Below are 20,120 nucleotides of genomic sequence, written 5' to 3' on the forward strand. Positions count from 1 at the left end.
CCTCTGCCCCCCCTTTGGCTCCGTTACTGGCTAATCACTACTAATTGGTAGATGTTCCTTGTATTTCATTGGTGGCTCAGTGAGTTAGACGCTTGCTAGCTAACCTGAAGTTCCATACCTTCAGACTAGTTTGCATCTAGCCGTTCGAAAGGGACAGATGTGTGCTATGGTAAAAATCCCATGACAGCTGGAAATTGAACAATAGCAGGCTAATGCCACTGTCCTGGTCACTGCACGTTGCATTGTGTTGCCTGTTTTCATTACCCAAATGGTGCAGAAAAGTAGGACGTAGAACTCAATTTCATTTCATCCAATTTGCAACTAAGTGAGTGAAAGTGTCAAATGTAACGTTAAATATCTCAAAGGACCAAAGTCTTGAATATCTAACTAAATAGTTGAAAGTCTTAATGATCTGATATTAATTTAGGGTGTAAGTGTTATGGATGATCAAGGTACAGTAACAACATTACCTGATGGTACAGAGTTTATTCCTCGACCTTTAGCAGACCAAGATAGACAGTCACATACTTCAGCTTCTAGTTCTTCTAGAAGTCTTACTAGTAAGTAATATACCAATAAACACTCATTTATTTTTCAGGTAGAAGTATTATTTATTATTTCTTCTGTTGATAGATTTGTATATTCACTAATGGTAGAACAATAGGAGTAAAATAGAAGTGAATTAACTTATCAAGACATTAATTTTTGATTTACATGATTGTTGATACGCTATAAATTAGTAAAGAAATTTCATGATGCCTGCTCACCAAATTTCATTTACTAGGAGGAAATGATAATAATAATAATTTTGAGTAATGATATATTTTAGTGACGTATAATAAACTACCAGATGCTAATATATCAGAAAGTGTAACCTATATAGATGCTATCAGTTATTTCTGTGATATGATGGTAGAAAAAGAACTACAGGCTATAAGAAGAGGACAAAGTGCTCAACCAGCAACCAAATCAACTGAAAAACTTGCTCAAAATAAAAATACAGTGTTAGTTTTACCACGGATACCAAGGTAATGTTGCCAAACTTTGACAATTTGACTAAAACATCCATTATTTTGAAAATGAAATGGTAACACCATATTCTTAACCATGAACCATAACACTTAACCTTGTAAATTGAAAAAAAACATTTGTGGAAATGTTCATTAATAGTTGAGGAGTTTGAATATCTAATCCCATTTTTCTGTTTTGGCAGAAAAGAATATCTCAACCATTCTGCTATAATGAAGTATTTTAAGAGATTATTTACAATTTGTAACACAGATACCTCTTTAGCAAAGTTTATTTGAATTGAGAAAACACTCAACTAAAACCACATGTCCATGATTATACTTAGTAGGTTTGATAAGGAAAAGTCTTTTTGTATTTCAGAAAACAAGCTTTAGTAAGACTTGGTGAAACACATACATTATCTAGTAAACAGAGGAAAGATAAAAATAGTAAGATATAAACTTTTCTAGTTTGATTCCATTAAGCCTAGGGTTCTCCTGAAAGTCAACATAACCTTACTGTAGAAATTCAAGAGCTTTATTTACATTCTCATTACTGACATCTTGATGTAATTGGTCATAAAACTATTTGTGAGTCCAAAACACACTATGTTTAAACTGATGTGCAACAGAACCGAATATCAGATTTACAGATAGTGAATTCAAGCTTTATCAGCTGGTAAGGAAAATATTTAAATGACTTTATCAAAAGACTAAAAATTATTAAATTGGTGATTACACGCATGTTTAAGGACTATTTTAATAGAAATGAGAAATTATTATAATTGTGGATATGTCTAATGTATTCTTATATTTCTTATATTACAGAATACTGTTTACCTAGTGTATTGACTAGAGGAAGACATCAAATACCAGGTGATATTACTGGCTTTGTTCCAGCTATTAATCTACCATTAAAAACAGTCTATATGAATCCATTCCCAAATCCTTTAGATGCATATGATGCACGGTTCCAAGAACCAGTTTTAATAACATTGAAATCTGAACAGAAATTTTTTATTCAAACTAATTCTATAGTGCCTATTGAATATGCTGCCGCACCTAGTAGCTAGTTTCAATACAGTACTGAGTCAACTTCATGATTATTATCTAGCTGTGTATAGAAGGAACTGTGATATTTTGTGATAAGGAAAATATATTTATTGTATCTTAAATGAATAAAATGACAACTATTTTAAAGAAAATGACTCATTATTTGCCAAAAAAAAAAGATCAGGATTTCCTTGTGAATGCTCTATGATAAATTTATTGAAAGTTGGTTAATTCTAAGAAAGTCCCTTTCATTGTGCACTTAATAGCATTATTGAAGGTATTGACATAGTAGATTTGTAAGAATGACTATATAGTTAGTAGGTATTTACCTATGGAGTTACCAAGATGACATGATGTGAATGAAGATGTAAGAAATACTTGAGTCTATTGTTCAATTTATCATTTAACTATACAACATCCTTATTATTAATGACCGTAAAACTCTCACAATTTCTCAAAATACCTGGACCTACCTGTTCCTGGGACGATTTCTCACTGTTAGTGCCAGACTCAAAAGGTCACACATTATGAGAGTTGCCCATACCATATCTATTTTTTGTTCGCTTGTTTTTAAGAATTTTCACCAGGAAAAAGCCAAAGTTGCCAAAACATTTGTTATGGATACAATAATGAATCCATCAAGACATTTCCTGATATTCCGCCATGTTCCAGTGCCTCTCCCGGTACCATTGTGCAGTCCATACTTCCATATATCTTGTCTGAGGAACATGAGGAGGGTAGGACTAATCAAACCTGTCCATCTCTTCTTCCTTTAATTGCACTGAAACAATTGGAATATGATCACATATATTTCCGAGAGTTAATACTGGTAATCTGTGGTCAAGTCCTTGGCCTTAGCTTACACTTGACAATTTTTTACTTCTTTACTGCTGGTTCGACTGGAAGAATGGTGGAATATCATGAGTGACTTTTGGTACGCTATCTTCATACTGACTACTCTATACTCAAAGATTGGAATTTCCCATGTAAGACAGCATTAGTATAAGCTCCTCTCAAAGAAACGTTAACAGAATTTGAACGTGTCTCTTAATATTTTTACAATTTTTTCTCTTTTTACTTGAAACAGTTGCAGCGCCAGTCTCCGTGGGATTGGGGAAAGGCCGAATACATGGGGGCAACTGTCGAGGTTGAATTCAAAATGCGGCAGCTCCTATGGAGGGCCATAGACACAAGCCTCCCCGGAAGCATCTGAGATGTTCTGAAAAATATAATTGATTCGGTGCATTCTGAAACATATTTTGGGACAAAAACATATTAACAAAAAAATATTTTTAATCATCAATTAAATTTTCAAATTAGTGGGTCAGGCAGGGTTAGCAGACATTTGTGCATATTTCCAGTGCTCTCGCAATTGCATGTCAACATTTGACAGATATCTTTTGTTATTTAGATTCGTGAATGCAACAATAGATCCGTGTAAGTGTAACCGGATTAACGACATGCCCACAAATGTTATTACTCTGATCTTTTACCCCTAAGTAAATAAGGAGTAGCTATAGAACGTCATCCCCTCTCTATATATTGTTGATCTATTTAAAAACTGTTATTTGTTATATCAACAATCAGCGATTTCACCATGGTATTCGCTTCTTCACTTCTACAGGGAGAGTCACCGGACAGATGCTTGCAAAAATAAAACTTTTTTGGAACAAAACCCAAGGAGTGAATATCCTACAACCGGCAGTGTCGGAGAAAAAGAGGGGCAGTCGCCCCCTCGCAGCAAGTTTTTCGGGTAGAAGTCTCATAACTATACTAGAAATCCCAGAAATTTCTAACTGGATGCCATAAAGATGTTCGAATGACATGGATATTGTTTTCCATAAAAAGTGTTCATTTGACATGCTGTGTGTTGATCATAAAAGTGTTTATCTGACACACTGTCTGTTGACCATAAAAGTGTACATCTGACATTTTGTCTGTTTGCTATAGTTGTTCATCTAACAAGCTGTCTGTTTGCTAAAATAATTAATTTGATAAGCTGGCATTCTAACTGGATGCCATAAAGATGTTCGAGTGACATGCAGTTTGTTTTCCATAAAAGTTCTTATCTGACACGCTGTCTGTTAAACCTAAAAGAGTCCATTTGACATCCTGTGTGTTGATCATACAATTGTTCATCAGACATGCTGTGTGTTGATCTTTAAAGTGTTCATCAGACATGCTGTCTGTTGACCCTAAAAGTGTTCATCCGACATGCTTTCTATTGAACCTAAAAGTATTCATCTGACATGCTGTGTGTTGATCATTAAAGTGTTCATCAGACATGCTGTCTGTTGACCATAAAAGTGTTCATCCGACATGCTTTCTATTGAACCTAAAAGTATTCATCTGACATGCTGTGTGTTGATCATTAAAGTGTTCATCAGACATGCTGTCTGTTGACCATAAAAGTGTTCATCCGACATGCTTTCTATTGAACCTAAAAGTATTCATCTGACATGCTGTGTGTTGATCTTTAAAGTGTTCATCAGACATGCTGTCTGTTGACCATAAAAGTGTTCATCCGACATGCTTTCTATTGAACCTAAAAGTATTCATCTGACATGCTGTGTGTTGATCATTAAAGTGTTCATCAGACATGCTGTCTGTTTATCCATAAAAGTGTTCATCCCACATGCTGTTTGTTGAACCTAAAAGTGTTCATTTAATATGCTGTTTGATGATCATAGAAATGTTCATCTGACATGTTGTCTGTTTGCTATAGTTGTTCATCTGACAAGCTGTCTGTTTACTAAAGTTGTTTATCTGACAAGCTGTCCTATGTTGTTTATCTGACACTGTGTTGGATTGCTATAGCTGTTCATCTGACAAACTGTCTGTTTGCTATAGCTGTTAATCTGACAAGCTGTCTATTTGCTTTAGTTGTTCATCTGACAAGCTGTCTGTTTGCCATAAAGTTGTTCATCCGTCATGCCGAATGATAGATTCATTTTAAGTGGCAGAATTCGTAAAATCTAAAATTGATAAATCTTATAATTTGGTGTTCATCCAAAATGCCTGTTTACTATTCAGTCTGTTTACCACGCACTGCCTTAAAAATGGATGGCATCTTGTTACATTTAAAGTGTTCATCTGCACTGCCGCCTGTTACCATTAAACCTTTCCATCCGTAATGTTGTCAGTTTCATGAATTCCATCATTTTGTATGATAACTACTAAAGTGCAGTTCATTCGTTAAGTCCTCCCTTTACCATTAAAGTGTTAGTACGTCATACTGATCTGCTAACCACTGGAGTGCCAATCTGACATGTTACGAAATACTAACTAAATGCGATTCTAGTTTCATCTTATTGGCCAATCACTAAAGTTGACTTTAAGTTAATTTTTATCAACCATCAAAATCTGGGTATTAACTGTGTCATTAAAGCACCAATGCTGTCTATTTACCAACATAAAAATACCTGTTGTATCTTTGTCACCATAACGAAACGAGAAAACTGGTGAAAATATAGAAAAAATAAATACAGGCGATATGAAGTATTTGCTTACTTTAGTAACTATAATCGACTTTAAGAAGAGTTGAATAAAAAGTTTTGACTATGTCAATACTATTGAACTAGTATAATCGCAATTCAATTGTATCTCATTCGTTCAAGGTATAAACAAGGACTTCCAGTTTGTATGAAAGAGAACAATAAGATGGGTAAAAAGATGGGTACACACCTTCAACTTCTTTTATGTGAGTCAGCTGACGCTTAACATACGTTACTAGCATAACGTTTTAAACTCTCAACATATCTATATTTCTATCAGTCTGTACGTTGTCTGGAAAGGTGAGACTAGAAATGAAATCTTTTGTCTCGCCATGTGTGTTTACTGTGTTCTTCTTATTGCTGGGCGTGTTGGGCTACTCAGTCAGCCCAGCAAATGGGTATTACTATAATCAAAATCAAGGTGGTAACCCATACAGCAATGTATATCAAACAGGCAGTCCGGAAAGAGTATTTAGAGAAATTTCTTACAAATTATGGTTTTTTTGGATTAACACCAACCTAGCTTCTTTTACCCAAAGTTGTGATACATTCCAAAGTTATGTTTTATCTCAATCATTTCGGAAAAACACATTGTCGAATTGTAAGTATATTTTCCTCCATACTTCGTTTTAACTTTCTAGTTCTTGGCATAATGACATTGTTTAAATTTGAAGTGTATAACCAACTGATATATATCATAGAAATCTTTACCGGCCGAAATGAATTCTGTTTGACCATTGCATGTGGCGAAATTTTTTTTTCACTGTACAGTGTATATGTCTGATAGGAATTGTCGTACATCCCGCGTTACCAAATGACAGATCTGAAATCCGTGATTTGCATGGTAATGACGTTTACAGATAAAAGGTTAATGGCATTGAAACTTAATCTGTCCGACTCTTCCGTCAGTTAAATCTCTAAATAAACAGGTGATAGAGCAAGCTGAAAATAACTTCCGTTTAGCTTTTATGTAGTTTTTAATTATACTCGAATAATAAACACAAACTTGGTTTGTTAAGTTTTAAGGAAAGTATTAAGAGACAGGCCTCTATAATTGAAATGTTTGATATCTACCACAAAAAAACGTCAGATATATACTTTAATTTCAGATTGCAACTTTCTCAGTGATACTTGTGGAAAAGCAACTAGTGCTGTTTCCAGCTCCGACTGTTTTGTTAGAACCATAGCCATTGCCTTAAGTGCAACGTGTTGTCAAGGTAAGACAAAGTAAAAATTCTGAGTCAAAACAATTGAACTTGTGAGAATTTGAACAAAAACCATCTCAAAATAACCAATAATACGTTCGAATTTTTACAATTTGAGAAATGTATTTTCTTGTAGTAACAATTCTACAAATGTTTTTCCACAAATCGATATAATGCAGTTTGGTTGTTTTGCTTTGCATTTTGTCATTTTGCAACAAAATTGATATTTTTATCGAAACTACTCCACAATATATTGCACGAATGATACTCTGAAAATGAGAAAATTATACAGTGAACTCCTACTGCTATCTCCTACAAAATAATGTTGAATGTAAAAGTAACTCTTTTTATATTCCAGAAGTAACGGTAACAACCAAAAACACAAAACCACCAACAGACACAACTACCAGAACAACGACGACAACAACAACAACGACAACAACTACCACTACTCAACCACCTATTCAAAGTTAGTACGTATGATTTGGGTAAATGAAAAAAAAGTCAAAACGAAACAATGTAAAGTTTGTAACATACAATACTGTCCGAATTATCATTTGATATCGTTTCGGTCTTTGAATGGTCTTGGAATAATATTGCAGAAATGTTTCATTATGCTTACGCTCAAATTTTGTTCCCAAAATGGTGTACAATTAAGAATATGAATATTCTGAATTTGGCATACAGTCATTATCTTAATTTGTCATCTCCGAATTTATTGTACATGAATGATATTATGCACAAAAAAAGAACAATTGTTTGGTGTGTCGGGTTTGAATTTTTTTCTATTGGAAGTTTTTATGAGTTCTACTTGTTGAACAATGTTACTAATGCAATTTACGATGCGTCATGTTTGTACAATTATGTATGATGTTCGATATACATATAATGTAGATACATTGGGTAAAGTTTTATTCGTATCTGTGTCATGTAGTAGTATAAAGTTTGTGGAAGTATATTTCATCATACAATTTCAGCACGTTTTATCGTGTTTTGTAATAACATCAGGCTGAACGTGTTCAGATTGTACACATTAATTTTGTGTCGTATCATTAATGTTGACGTCTGATGTACCATGTAGTACATGATGTACGACGTCGTATACACACAGCTTCGTCTCCGAAACTATAATCTTTGAATGACATCCTATTCATTTCAATTCCAATTTATTTGTGGGCTAGAACTACATGTATTTTTTTGTACTATGATTATGATAGAATAGTGTTGTAATTTGATTCTAGCACATTAATGTAACGATATATTGCATTGCAATAAGTCTTCAGTATTGTCTCATTACTTTCGCTGGGAGCGGCGGTGGCTCAGAGAGTTAGACGCTTGCTCGCTAACCTGAAGGTCCAGGGTTCAATCCCGGCATAGGTCGATAATTCCCCCTGTCAGTGATGCAGGTACGAGGGGCTGACATGGAAAAAACGTCTAGTCGTTCGAATGGGACAATAAACCGAGGCCCCGTGTGCTACAGGCTGTGCACGTTAAAGATCCCTCAACAGTTGGAAATCGAAAAAGAACAGGCTAATGCCGCTGTCCTGGCAAAATTTCCCTCATTGCACCCTACATGGCGTCGCCTGTCTTCATTATAGCCCACATGGTGCAGAAAAGTAGGACGTAAAACTCCATTCATTTAATTTCATTTCATTACTTTGCTAGTAATTAGCATATAGGCGGGCTATCATTATACTAATGTGAAAATGAACATTAACTTACTTTGGCGTAAATTATTATTTTAAATTCTAAAAATTTGCAGAGGTAAATGCATTATTTCAAATAACATGCATAAGATTATATTTCGTTGATTAATCATTAATCTTTTGAAGCTGATAATCCCGTTCACACAAAAAAAAAAAAACGCTTAAATATGTTTCACCGATCAGACAATAGATCTTTCAAAGCTATTTTTTATCTTTTAACTTCAAGGTTGTGGATCAGCCTCAACGGCAATAGCTAAAATAGTTGGAGGAACCAACACATCAGAATGTGAACTACCATGGGTTGTTGGTATCAGACGTAATGGTGTATTTATTTGTGGTGGTGCTATTGTCAGTAAATATCACATAATTACGGCTGCACATTGTGTCAGGTAAATATTTTATTGGTAAACCTAATTCATTTTAGAAAATTTTAATAGTAAAAATGTACGTAGCCTAGTGTGGACATTTGTGGTTGTTTTTCATCCTATGGTATTTATCTGTAAATTCTCACTATCGTCAACTGCACATCAAATTATTTGTTATTTTTCAAGTTCCGAGAATACGTATAGCGTTGAAATCTCTAAATGGGGGACAAATAGTGTACAAGATAGATTTTGGCAACTTATTCCAGTTACAAAAAAGGTTATTTTTCCAGCTTTCGACTCCATTCGATTACGTAAGTTGCCGTCTATTGATGACCGAATTCTCTTTGAAATAGTAAACTTGGATAAAAAGTAATTATGGCAAATTACTATAAATGACAGGCCATGTCAGCAATTTATAGGTAAATAGTTAAACATTCAATTCCTGATATAATTGGATTAGAATAAGAGCGATTATCAAAAGGAGGGACATAAAATTTAACTAAAGAAATCTCACGAGGGCCAGTAGATATGACTGTTGTGTGACCTATTATGATTTTTGTTTTCATTTAGTCAATGATATAGCAGTTCTTACTTTACAAAGACCAGTTTCCTTCGGTCAATGTGTTCAACCTATTTGCGTGCCAGAAAGTTTCGAAACACCACAAACTGAAAAATGTATTGCAGCAGGATGGGGAACTCTACGCCGTAAGTTTATGATTTATGTTAAATTTATGTTGATGTCTCGCAAAATAATGGGGATACTAATATCCATTTCTTGTTGAATTTGTTTTTTTTTTATACGCCCACAAATATATTTTTGCGGTCACATTTGGCTCGTGGTCACTCTACGTGCTACAATTATTAATAGATTTTTTTGATTTTGTAGGTCAATGTCATTATGAAGATGATCCGTATCGATTTTCGTGATGATCTGATAATTTTTCACCGAAATATCGTGTGCGACTTAGCGTTTTCGTCTATTAACTGTATTGAGCAACTCGTGCTCACTCTACAGGCAAAATTCGTTATGGATTCTTTTGCGTTTTAATTTGTTGTCAATGTCATCATGATGATCATCCCTATCGATTTTCGTGATCATCTGATAATTCTTCCTTGAAATATAGTGTCCGACTTAGCGTTTTTACTCTATTAGCTATATTGTGTAACTCGTGCTCGATCTACTGGCAACAGTTCTTTTGATTTTTATATGCCCACATGTGGTATGATGTCTTCACCCGGTCTGTCAGACTGCCCATTCATAATTGGCATGAGAACACTACAGACTACATTTCTTGATGTATTCTTTTGTTTGTTCTTAAATATATCGAATTTCGCCATAACATTGATATATATGGGTAAAGATTTGATTTAATGTTTTGCAGTGTGTTCAATATTCACAATTCTATAATTTTGTTTACACAATCTACTGTCTATTTTGCAAGAATCAAGACATGCATTAAAACCTAGCCATGATGCGATACAATAAAGTCTGCTTAAAATTCTCTATAGACTAAACGTTAAACAAATGTGAATGGACAACAAACAATGATTTGTACTTGCAATCAAAGCTGCTGGTGGGTGTATGTCATCTTGCTTCGCAAGATTATCTGTCTTGTATTTACAATTTTTAGGTAAAAAAACAGTAAAAAAACCTATAAAATATCGCGACATAGCGTCATATATTAATCGTGCAATCAATTTGAACCAATATCGTCCACCCCATATCCTCCGTACTCAATCTGAACAGTGGCGAATTAACTTTTAACTACCGAGAACGAAATGATACATTTATTGTGAAGCGTGATTTTGTTTCTAATTTCAGTAGGGGGAAGTCAACCAGAAGTACTTCAGAAAGTAGATTTGAAAGTTTATTTATCTGCTGTTTGTGCTGCGAGGTTTAATGAAGCGTCAACAGTTGTAACTCCAGCTGTAATGTGTGCTGACAATGATGGTTTAGGAGGCAAAGACGCTTGTCAGGTATAATGGAGTTTGCACTTTCAAAGACAAAATCACAAGACTGGGCTAATGTCTAAATTTAACTCATTGAACACGTCATTCATGGTCATGAATTCAGTTCATTTTACTTCATTTCAGGGTGATTCTGGAGGACCACTTATGTGTGTTGTGAATGGAAAGTATTCATTGATGGGAATAGTATCAAGTGGTAGAGGTTGCGCTGATGCAGGACAAGCGGGATTCTACACTTTTGTTCCATATTTCCGAGATTGGCTCAACGCTCAAATATTTTAATAAACATGAAAAGTATCTTTTTCTTTTCTCATAACATTATCTATTTAAAGATTGTCACATTTAATGTGATGCCCAATGCCATCTGGTAGGACTCAATATCAGCAACAACTAAAAATCTAGATCGTGTCCCTGCCCTGTGTTACGAAACTGGAGTGAAAGTTGGGTCTTTTTCACTACTGAAATGGACGAAAAGGAAAAGTAGGGCTCTAAAACCGTTATTTGAGTTCAAATATTGGCAATTTCCTCACAGTATGAGAATGGTATAGTACACAAATGTTTCTCTTACCAGGTTAAGTCTAGTTTTTTGGAAAATCAGCAAAAATGACCCTTGAAATACGTATTTGTCATGAAATTACAAACACAAGATTTATCTCAAGTCAAAACCAGGTAAAGATAAAGAGTTGTCTGTGAACCACCTTGACACGTTTAAATGATTCATACAAGCGCTATTCCGATGTTAAATTGAAATCAGAATAAAATTCCAATGAGAATCACCGTGGTTTTTTTTTTAAAAGAAAGTAACTGGTTTTGGTTAGGTCATAGATAAGTTTATTTTGCAGAATAATATTTATGTGTGAATTAATAAATACAATACAAGGAAATATAATTATATTAACAATAAATAGGATATGTTACGACTTTTTATCAATACATAATACATATATAATGCTATCATTTCTCAAGAATTAAAAGTTTTGAATTTTATTACTAAGTAAATTTTCCAACTTGTTGACAGTCTGTATCTGGTTTAATGAATTTTTTATGACCAGAAGGGCCAAAAATAATAATATAAGAAAGCTTGTCAGGCAAGGTAACATACGCCCACTACAAGCTGTCAGAAATAATCTGTAGTTTCTAATTTTGAAGCATTTAATCTAAGTCAAGGGCTATAACTCAAAAATCGTTCATCAAAAAATCATCAAGTTCAAACTTGTCCAAGATCTCATCAATGTAAATGATCACACCAAATTTCATTAAAATCAGTTGAAAACTGTAGTCCCTATTGCTTTCACAACCAAATTTTGACACGTTTTTTCTAAGTCAAGGGCAATAACTCAAAACCGTTCATCGAAAAATCGTCAAATTCGATTTTGACTAGGATCTCATCAATGTAAATGATCACACCTAGTTTCATTAAAATCAGATAAACACTGTAGTCTCTATTGTGTTCACAAGAAATGTTGACGGACAGGAGCGTCAGAAATAGGCCTATACGTCCACATTATAGAAATGTGAATAAAAAACACGTTTTTACTGAGACAAGGGCAACAATTCGAAAAACATTCATCAAAAAATTGTCAAATTCTAACTTGACCAAGATCTCATGAATATATATAAAAAAAATTTCATTCAAATTGAATAAAAACTGTAGTCTTTATTGCGCTCACAAACAAATTAAGATGCGTTTATACTAAACCAAAGGCAATAATTCAAAAAACAGTTCATCGAAAAATCGTCAAATTCGAACTTGACCAAGATCTCATGAAAATAAAGCTCACAAACAAATTTGGACGTGTCTCATGAATATAAATCAGCATACCAAATTCCATTCAAATCGAATGAAAACTGTGGTCTCTATTGCGCTCACACATTTTTACTTATTCAAGGGCAATAATTCATCAAATTCGAACTGACCATGCTATTTTTGAAAACATGTTTCAGTTACATGACACAGAATTCAATGAGCCTTTCAGGTTTCATCAATCTGTGATCAAAACTGTCTCACCAATACCAAGTTTCATCAAATTGAGATGATAACTCCTGCGTTTATCACAACAACAACAAACTGATTTTTGATAGGCTTTGAGAAAATGAAGAGCAATAACTCTTTGTGAATATATTGTCAATGATGAAAAACTCCACATAATCATACTAAGTTTCAGCCAAAATCATAAGAAAACCCTTTCTTCTATGTTTCTTTTCTTTCTTACCTTGCTTTCAAGGTGATTGTCACACATTTTTCGGCAAGTCAAGGGCAATAACTCAAATAGTCTGCTTGAAATTCATCTGTTAGCACATCAATTCACAGAATCAGCACACTAAATATCGGACAAATGCAATGAAAAATCTACCTTCTATCATCATAATAACTTTGTAAAGGATAATAACTTCATTGAAAATTCAAATTGCATTCCGAGTTACATTAAAACTGGGTGAAAATTATAGCTTCTATCCCACTTACTAGAAATTTTGATAGACAGATAACTAACTACATTTTCAAGAGGGCCTACGTTATCCAGAGGGCACATAAACATACAGTGATCTTCCTGTTTTTTTTTTTAACTTGTCTCCTTTGTTAAGTCACTCAACAGAACATTCTTAATACTGCTTTTAGTTAAACCAGTAGAATAGCACATAAAATAATTGAATACTGTCTCATGTTTGGTAAGAAATAAAGTAAGACATCACTATACTTATGAGTCCATTGTTGATCTTCTAGTTCTTTTAGCTGGTGATTGTGCATCAATATCTTCTTTTCTTTTCATACTTCTAAAAAATAAATCATTAAAATATAAAGGTATCAGGGAGTTTTATCAATCTCTCAGTTGCATTGGATGCCAGGGTTGATAAATAAATATAGCTGTGAAGCGAAGTGATCTTATATAGCAAATCACCAATTACCTTGATCCTGTTAAACAATCTAGTTAAGGATTGCTATAAATCAAATGATTCAATAAAATATTTCATAAGGACACAATTATGAAAATGTCAAGTACCAGAGCTGAGGCAATCACATCCAAACAAGTTGAAGAGTTTTACCTGGTTTGTCTGTTCGGTGAAACAGGAAATGAATTTTTATCAGTTGCTAGAGTTGAGTGAATACCAGCTCCCTGAGAAGCTATATCAGTTAATGGTTGTGTATCTGGAATAATATCTTGCTGACTTCCGTGTACTAAATATTGGGATGAAGATACATCATCACCATCTACAGGATTTGGATCTTCTGTATTTTCTCTTGTGAAGGAATTAATCTCTGTATCATTTAACGCTTCAATGAATTCTTCCTGTTCAAATACAGCTGTTTCAGTATCAACAGATTCAACAGAATGAAGAGAGTTGTCTACATTTTCCTGGTTTGCTGCTTGTTCATCAGAATGATCAAATTCTTCAGGATTATCAGACTGTATATTCTGATTCAATGATTGTTCTGTAGTTTGATAAGACTGTACCAAAGACTGAGGTATTACATTGGAATGTGCTGAATAGTTTTTATTATTTTCATCTATTTCAGCTTCAAATTCAGCTTGTGTCCCAGCTTCTTTAGTCTGAAATAAATTTTCTTACAATTTACTAACTGTCTTAGTTCTTGTAATGAAGTTGTTTAGGTTACTGTTCTAATGAATAATCATGTTCAGTTACCAAGAATCTTTTACTGCAATCTTGGTAAACAAACATCTGAATGTGGAAGCTCTTAAGATGTGCAATTGTTTCCAATTCCAAACATCATTGAATCTTACAGGTGAGTTTTTATTACATTAAGACCTACAAACAACCTACTACCAATAATTTTTGCATTGAATTAAAATATCAATATGCTTATTTCAACTGTAAAATTACCAAACCTTATATTTCTAGGGACCTGTTCAAGTAAAATGAAATGAATGGAGTTTTACATCCTCCTTTTCTGTACCATGTTAGGGACCTGTTCAAGACATTCTTTGAGATTGAAAATAGTATTTAGAATTTTTATGACATGACAGAAAAACTTAATTCAGAGATCAATGTCAGTAATAAAACTAAATGGAGCCCTACCTCATCAATTACGTGATTAGTAGAATCAATAGATGATATAACCAAGGCTGATGCTTCATCTTCTGATTTTACTTCATGTTGTAATATTATTTGTGAGACATCTGGCTTCAGTTCAATCGTTTCATCATCATCTTGAATATGAGCTGCTTGAAAATTATGTAATTTGTGGGTCACTTCCTCTACTGTACCATCAGGGTGCACAATAACTACCTGTTGAGCATTGCCCAATTTACCATCCCTCCATTCTTGCATCAAATTTTTCTCCAAGATGTTTTGTGTTATTAGTTCATTATTTACATCTGTTGTTTCTGTTTCTGTAGAATTTTCAGATTGGTTAATGCTTGGAGGAACTAGTGAAATATATTGGCTTGTTACTGTATGACAATCTTCTTTTTCAGTGGTTTCACCAGCTGAATGGTGAAGACTTTGGTGTCTTTTCAGTAATTGCTTTTGCCTGAAAGAATGATCGCAAGATTCACATTCATAAGGCTTTTCCCCAGAATGAATAAGTTGATGGGTTTCAAGATGACGTTGAGAAATGGCTGCATGTCCACATATATCACACTTAAAGCATTTTTCACCTTCATGAGATTTTAGATGGATCTTATATGTGTATCTATCTGGAAAGGTCTGATTACATTTTCTACACAAAAGAGGGTGTTCGCTGTTGTGAAGTTTTTGCACATGGATCTTCAAATCTGTTCTTCTTCCACATGTAGTAGGACAAAATTCACATTGAAAAATAGGTTTTGTTCCAGTATGAATTAGTTTATGTGCCTTCAGACTGTTACTCTGTGTAAATCTAGCATGACACACCATGCATTCATAAGGTTTTTCACCAGTATGAATACGAAGATGTCTCTTAAGTTTATATGTGTCTGGAGACGCATACGTGCAATGTGGACATTGATAAGGTCTTTCACCAGTATGAGACCTCATATGTCGCTTCAATTTGCTCAATTCTACACTAGCATATTCACAGAGTGTACATTTGTGAGGCTTTTCAAAGGTGTGTTTGTATCGCACATGTCGAACCAATTCTCCAGAGGTGGTGAATGCTGACTCACATAGCTTACATTTATGAGGTCTGACTCCTGTATGGGTATTGACATGATTGGTAAGAGATGCAAGTGTTTTGAAACCTCTACCACAAATATGACATTTGTGAGGACGGTCTTCAGAGTGAGTTTTCATGTGTCTGGTAAGCAAGTATCTTTTAGGACTGGTGTAGTTACAATATGAACACATCATTTGACCACCAACACCACTTACAAATGCTGTTTTTGGTGTTATTCTTAAGATTCTTCTTGTTTTCCCATCTTCTTCAACCAATTCTTCAGTAACCTCTCTATCTTCCTCCTTAAATTCATAGCCAGACAGATCAAGAGATAAAGCTTTACCATCAACAATATTTTCACCATCTGGAGAACCCATTATCAATACATAACTTACTTCGCCACCAGGACCTGTTTCAGAAGGTACAAGTGTTACTGTTTGAAATGCATTGTTTGGGTTGGCCATTAGAGTCTGGTTTATATTTGCCACTTCACCCCCTCCAATAATTTGTACAGCCTCTGTTGATGAACCATCAGCATTTTGGACAGCTACAAGTTGAGGTTGAGAACTATCAGCTGAATTTTGAATGGCCACAAGTTGTGGGTTATTTGCATCAGCCTGATTCAAAGTTACTGTTTGTATCTGGCTTACACTGGATGTATTTGCAGCAACAGAGGCTAATACAGCTACTGGGTCAGCTCCATCAAGAGTTGTTTCTCCACCATCTCCTTTCTCATCCATAACGTGTGTCAACACATCTGTAGTAACTTCTGATCCTTGTTGTAACTGATCTTCATTAATAATGTGCATCTGTCCATCATTACCAATGGAGACAATTCTCAGAACATTACCCTCAGCATCATTCAATGTTGCCAAATCATTTGGATTGAATGCTTGAATTGGAAGATCTTCTTCATTAAGAGAAGTTGCAGAAATGGTAGCTCTTTGAGATATGAGAGATGCAACATGAATTCCTTGTTCTTGAGTTTCAGATTGAGCAGTTACAGCTACAGAAACTCGATTCTCATTCTCATCTTGGATGGATGCTCCAAGAATATTTTGTTCTGTGTAAAATCCAGCAAATGTCTGTTTAGTGGACCCCTCTACAATTGCCTGAGAATCTGAGGATATGTTTGAAGTTGATGGTGTGACATAAAGTTGTTGATTTTGTTGATCAATAACTGACTGAACTAAGATTGACGGTTGATCTTCTATTTCTTTGTTAAATGATACTAATAGGCTTTGGAGTTCATTCAAATTTTGTGGATTCTGTGCAGTTGTATCATCACCTGTTACCTCCATTTTAATCAGCCAAATCCATCTGAAATAAAAAAAAGTAAGCATAAAATAATTACTTAATCTTCTCTATAAACAAAGTTGGTCATGGGATCTATTAACAAGTGGTTGCCTAGCAAGTTACGCCCACTTTCAGTATTTCAAGGGCGTTTGCTAATCTGTGTCAAATCGTACTTAAAATCTAATTTGTCATAGATATTGTTGATCTAAAAAAAAAAAACCTATCACGTTCACAAGCCAACAAATTTTGACCCAAGGGAATTAACTCTTCCATTGAAAAATCGTCAAATTAAAACTTAACCAAAATCTCATTGTAATAGATGAAAACTGTGGTCTCTCTATAGCGTTCACATCTTTTAATTGTACATTGATTTGTCAATATTTGCTACCCATAACACTATAAAATCATTCTTGATTATTTTTTCATCCAATGTAAATACGGGTGGGGGGCCTTTTGAATGAACTTTATATGCTTATTTAAGATTTTAAAAAAGGCTTAAGAATTTAAAAGAAATATGGATATGGATTTTTAGTAATATCTTATCACTAGAAATAAAACTGTCATGTGACAAAGCAGCATATGCAATGTTTCTTTTGAACAATCACCATGAAAACCAATGGAAACTTGAACAATGTTTTTTGTTTTCTACAGATAAAAATCCTTTGTTCCTACCAGTAATTAATAATTTTGTCCCAATCTGTCATCAATTTTTTGCTTTGAAGTGTGTAAGCTTACAAGTTAGAAATTTTGAAAAACAAGGACAGTAACTCAATTATAAAAAGCTTATATTTTTGATAGGGTTCCCCCTTGATAATTTATTAATAATTATTAAACTATTTCAGTTTCATTTCGATCTATTAATAATGTGCCTTCTACAATGATCATTAGCTCAAAATTGAAAGCATTTAAAGACAAGTGCAATAACTATCATTATGGAATTTTTTGTTTGAAGTATGATTGAAGGGATTTTGCAATTTTCATGCAGTTCTATCAGTTCTGACATTCTATTTACATATATTCAAGACTTAATTGCACCCCCACAAATGGTAAACATTGGCCTTATAGAGTTCATCCTTGGTAGAAAACTAATATTTTCAAAAACGAATAATTCCACCAAGTTTTGTCAAAATTCTGTCAAGAATTGTGCCTTAAATGGAGACATTGGTGATTCCATAAACTCCAAATTTCATGTGTGGGTTTAAAAAATGACCACATATATCACTTTTTGAGAGGGCAATTAGATTCAGAAACACCCTTTCCCTCCAGAGGTTTCAGACACCAGATTAAGTGCTCATGTTTATACTTTTTTTCCAGGGGTGGCAATCTGTTTTGCATACGGTGGGGACACATCTTTTTGGGGTACTGATTAAAAGGGGCAGGCCCATAGCCAGCTAAGTACTTCTGGGGGAGTCAAATGTCCAATCAAGGGGGGTAGTTTAGGTATCCCCCCTCCCCTCCGGGAAAACTTCATGAATTGTTACGCATTACAGTGGTGCTCTCTATAGAGTTATTGCTATCTTTATTGCTGCCGAGGATGCCCATTGGAAGGTTTCTTTGTTTAGGAACTTTAGAACCACCACAAGAAAGTTTTGAGAATTAGTCGCCTGGAAACACGATTTCCTGACATTTCCCAGCGAATTTAAGGTTCAAGATTATTTGTATAGGATCTGTGGTATGCCACTGAGAATTAGATGAACAGAAACACGATTTCCTGACGAATCTAAGGCTCAGGATTATTTGTCTTACAAAGACTCCCCTTGATTCAGCAAAATTAATTAATGTATTCAAAATAACAGCTGACAATTCTTTTTAGGGGAGGGACGATTGTATTTAGGGCGAATCAACTTTGCCCCAAATCCCCCCCCCCCCCCCCCCTTCCTTGCATACGGGCCTGCAAAGGGGGTAGAGGAGAAGGGGGAATTGCACATATAGTTTTGGGTCAGTTTGTAGGACAAGGGAACTGTTTTTTGAAGATTGAAACCACAGGATCGCCGCCCTTGATTTTTTTACACAGTATTTTGTATACCGGTACTACTTTAAACCAGAATTTAGGGCCTAACTCTTAAAAAAATTGAGCAAATTTTGCATACACCAACAAATAGGCCTATATATACCAATCAATAATATTATTAATAATACAGTTGTAGTAGGAGTAGGACTAGACTAGCCTAGAGTAGTGGTACATGGTACATCATGAAAGTACCTTTTTTCACTTTGACTGCAAGTGTGCTTTGGGCTTGGTCTACTTTTTGTACTTGGCCTTTCTATAAGTTTAACACTAACATGTCCAAATGTCTGAAGATGAATATTATGAGCAATGCGCAGAAGTAGGTCATAATAAGACGCCATTTTGGTCTTTGCAAATGAAATCGGCCACATTTTAAATAAGTGTAATTAAATATGCGAGGCTGGACATTTTATTATGTTCCGACAAAACTAATCTAAAACCATAAAATTCCCTTTTAGTAGAGGAAATGGCCGCTAGGAGTACCAGGTTTACCACTCCAGCGCCCCCAAAGTAAAGTCATAGCGCCCTCTGCTACAGCATAGAAAAAGTGAACGATTGAGTGACTGGAGATCGAGAGCACCTGTACTTTCCTATTTACGCGAAATATTACTACATTAAGAATTGATTATTATTTTTTTTTCATAAAAATGTTATACAAGGGGGATAATGTTATTCTTACCAAGCTCTAGTCCATCAGAACGTCTTCTATAAGCCCAATTAAATGTTTTTCTCCGACAAGTGAGATTCACACAGACGAATTAAAAATTCAAAATGGCGTCGATTGAGGGAACCTTCAATCACTCTCCTTCGAGTGTGATGTCACCATTCATTTTTAATTTTTTTTTTCAAATAATCTCAACTCTTGAATGTTGATAATTTTGTTTGCAACTTCTGATGGCAAAATTTAAAAAACTGTCTTTTTCTGA

General features: G+C 34.5%; 3 protein-coding genes across 3 annotated transcripts; 2 read left to right on the forward strand and 1 right to left on the reverse strand.

Annotated features, from left to right (window-relative positions):
* The first annotated feature begins 430 nt into the window (after nucleotides 1-430).
* On the forward strand, nucleotides 431-2,204 carry LOTGIDRAFT_239302 (hypothetical protein). Its single transcript, XM_009054485.1, has 4 exons — nucleotides 431-560; nucleotides 830-1,028; nucleotides 1,390-1,457; nucleotides 1,836-2,204. The coding sequence occupies exons 1-4, from the start codon at nucleotides 440-442 to the stop codon at nucleotides 2,078-2,080; spliced, it is 633 nt and encodes a 210-aa protein (XP_009052733.1). The 5' UTR covers nucleotides 431-439; the 3' UTR covers nucleotides 2,081-2,204.
* Nucleotides 2,205-8,720: 6,516 nt separating this feature from the next.
* Nucleotides 8,721-11,080, forward strand: LOTGIDRAFT_143960 (hypothetical protein; the record flags this gene model as incomplete). Its single annotated transcript, XM_009054486.1, has 5 exons — nucleotides 8,721-8,854; nucleotides 9,017-9,141; nucleotides 9,401-9,535; nucleotides 10,653-10,807; nucleotides 10,925-11,080. Coding segments are annotated over 5 exons (705 nt in total), but the record flags the coding sequence as incomplete, so codon positions are not given.
* A 4,206-nt stretch (nucleotides 11,081-15,286) lies between these two features.
* On the reverse strand, nucleotides 15,287-16,267 carry LOTGIDRAFT_143930 (hypothetical protein; the record flags this gene model as incomplete). Its single annotated transcript, XM_009054487.1, has 1 exon — nucleotides 15,287-16,267. A coding segment is annotated over one exon (981 nt), but the record flags the coding sequence as incomplete, so codon positions are not given.
* Nucleotides 16,268-20,120: the final 3,853 nt, after the last annotated feature.

Source organism: Lottia gigantea (assembly GCF_000327385.1).
Source record: "Lottia gigantea unplaced genomic scaffold LOTGIsca_219, whole genome shotgun sequence".
NCBI lineage: Eukaryota > Metazoa > Mollusca > Gastropoda > Lottiidae > Lottia > Lottia gigantea.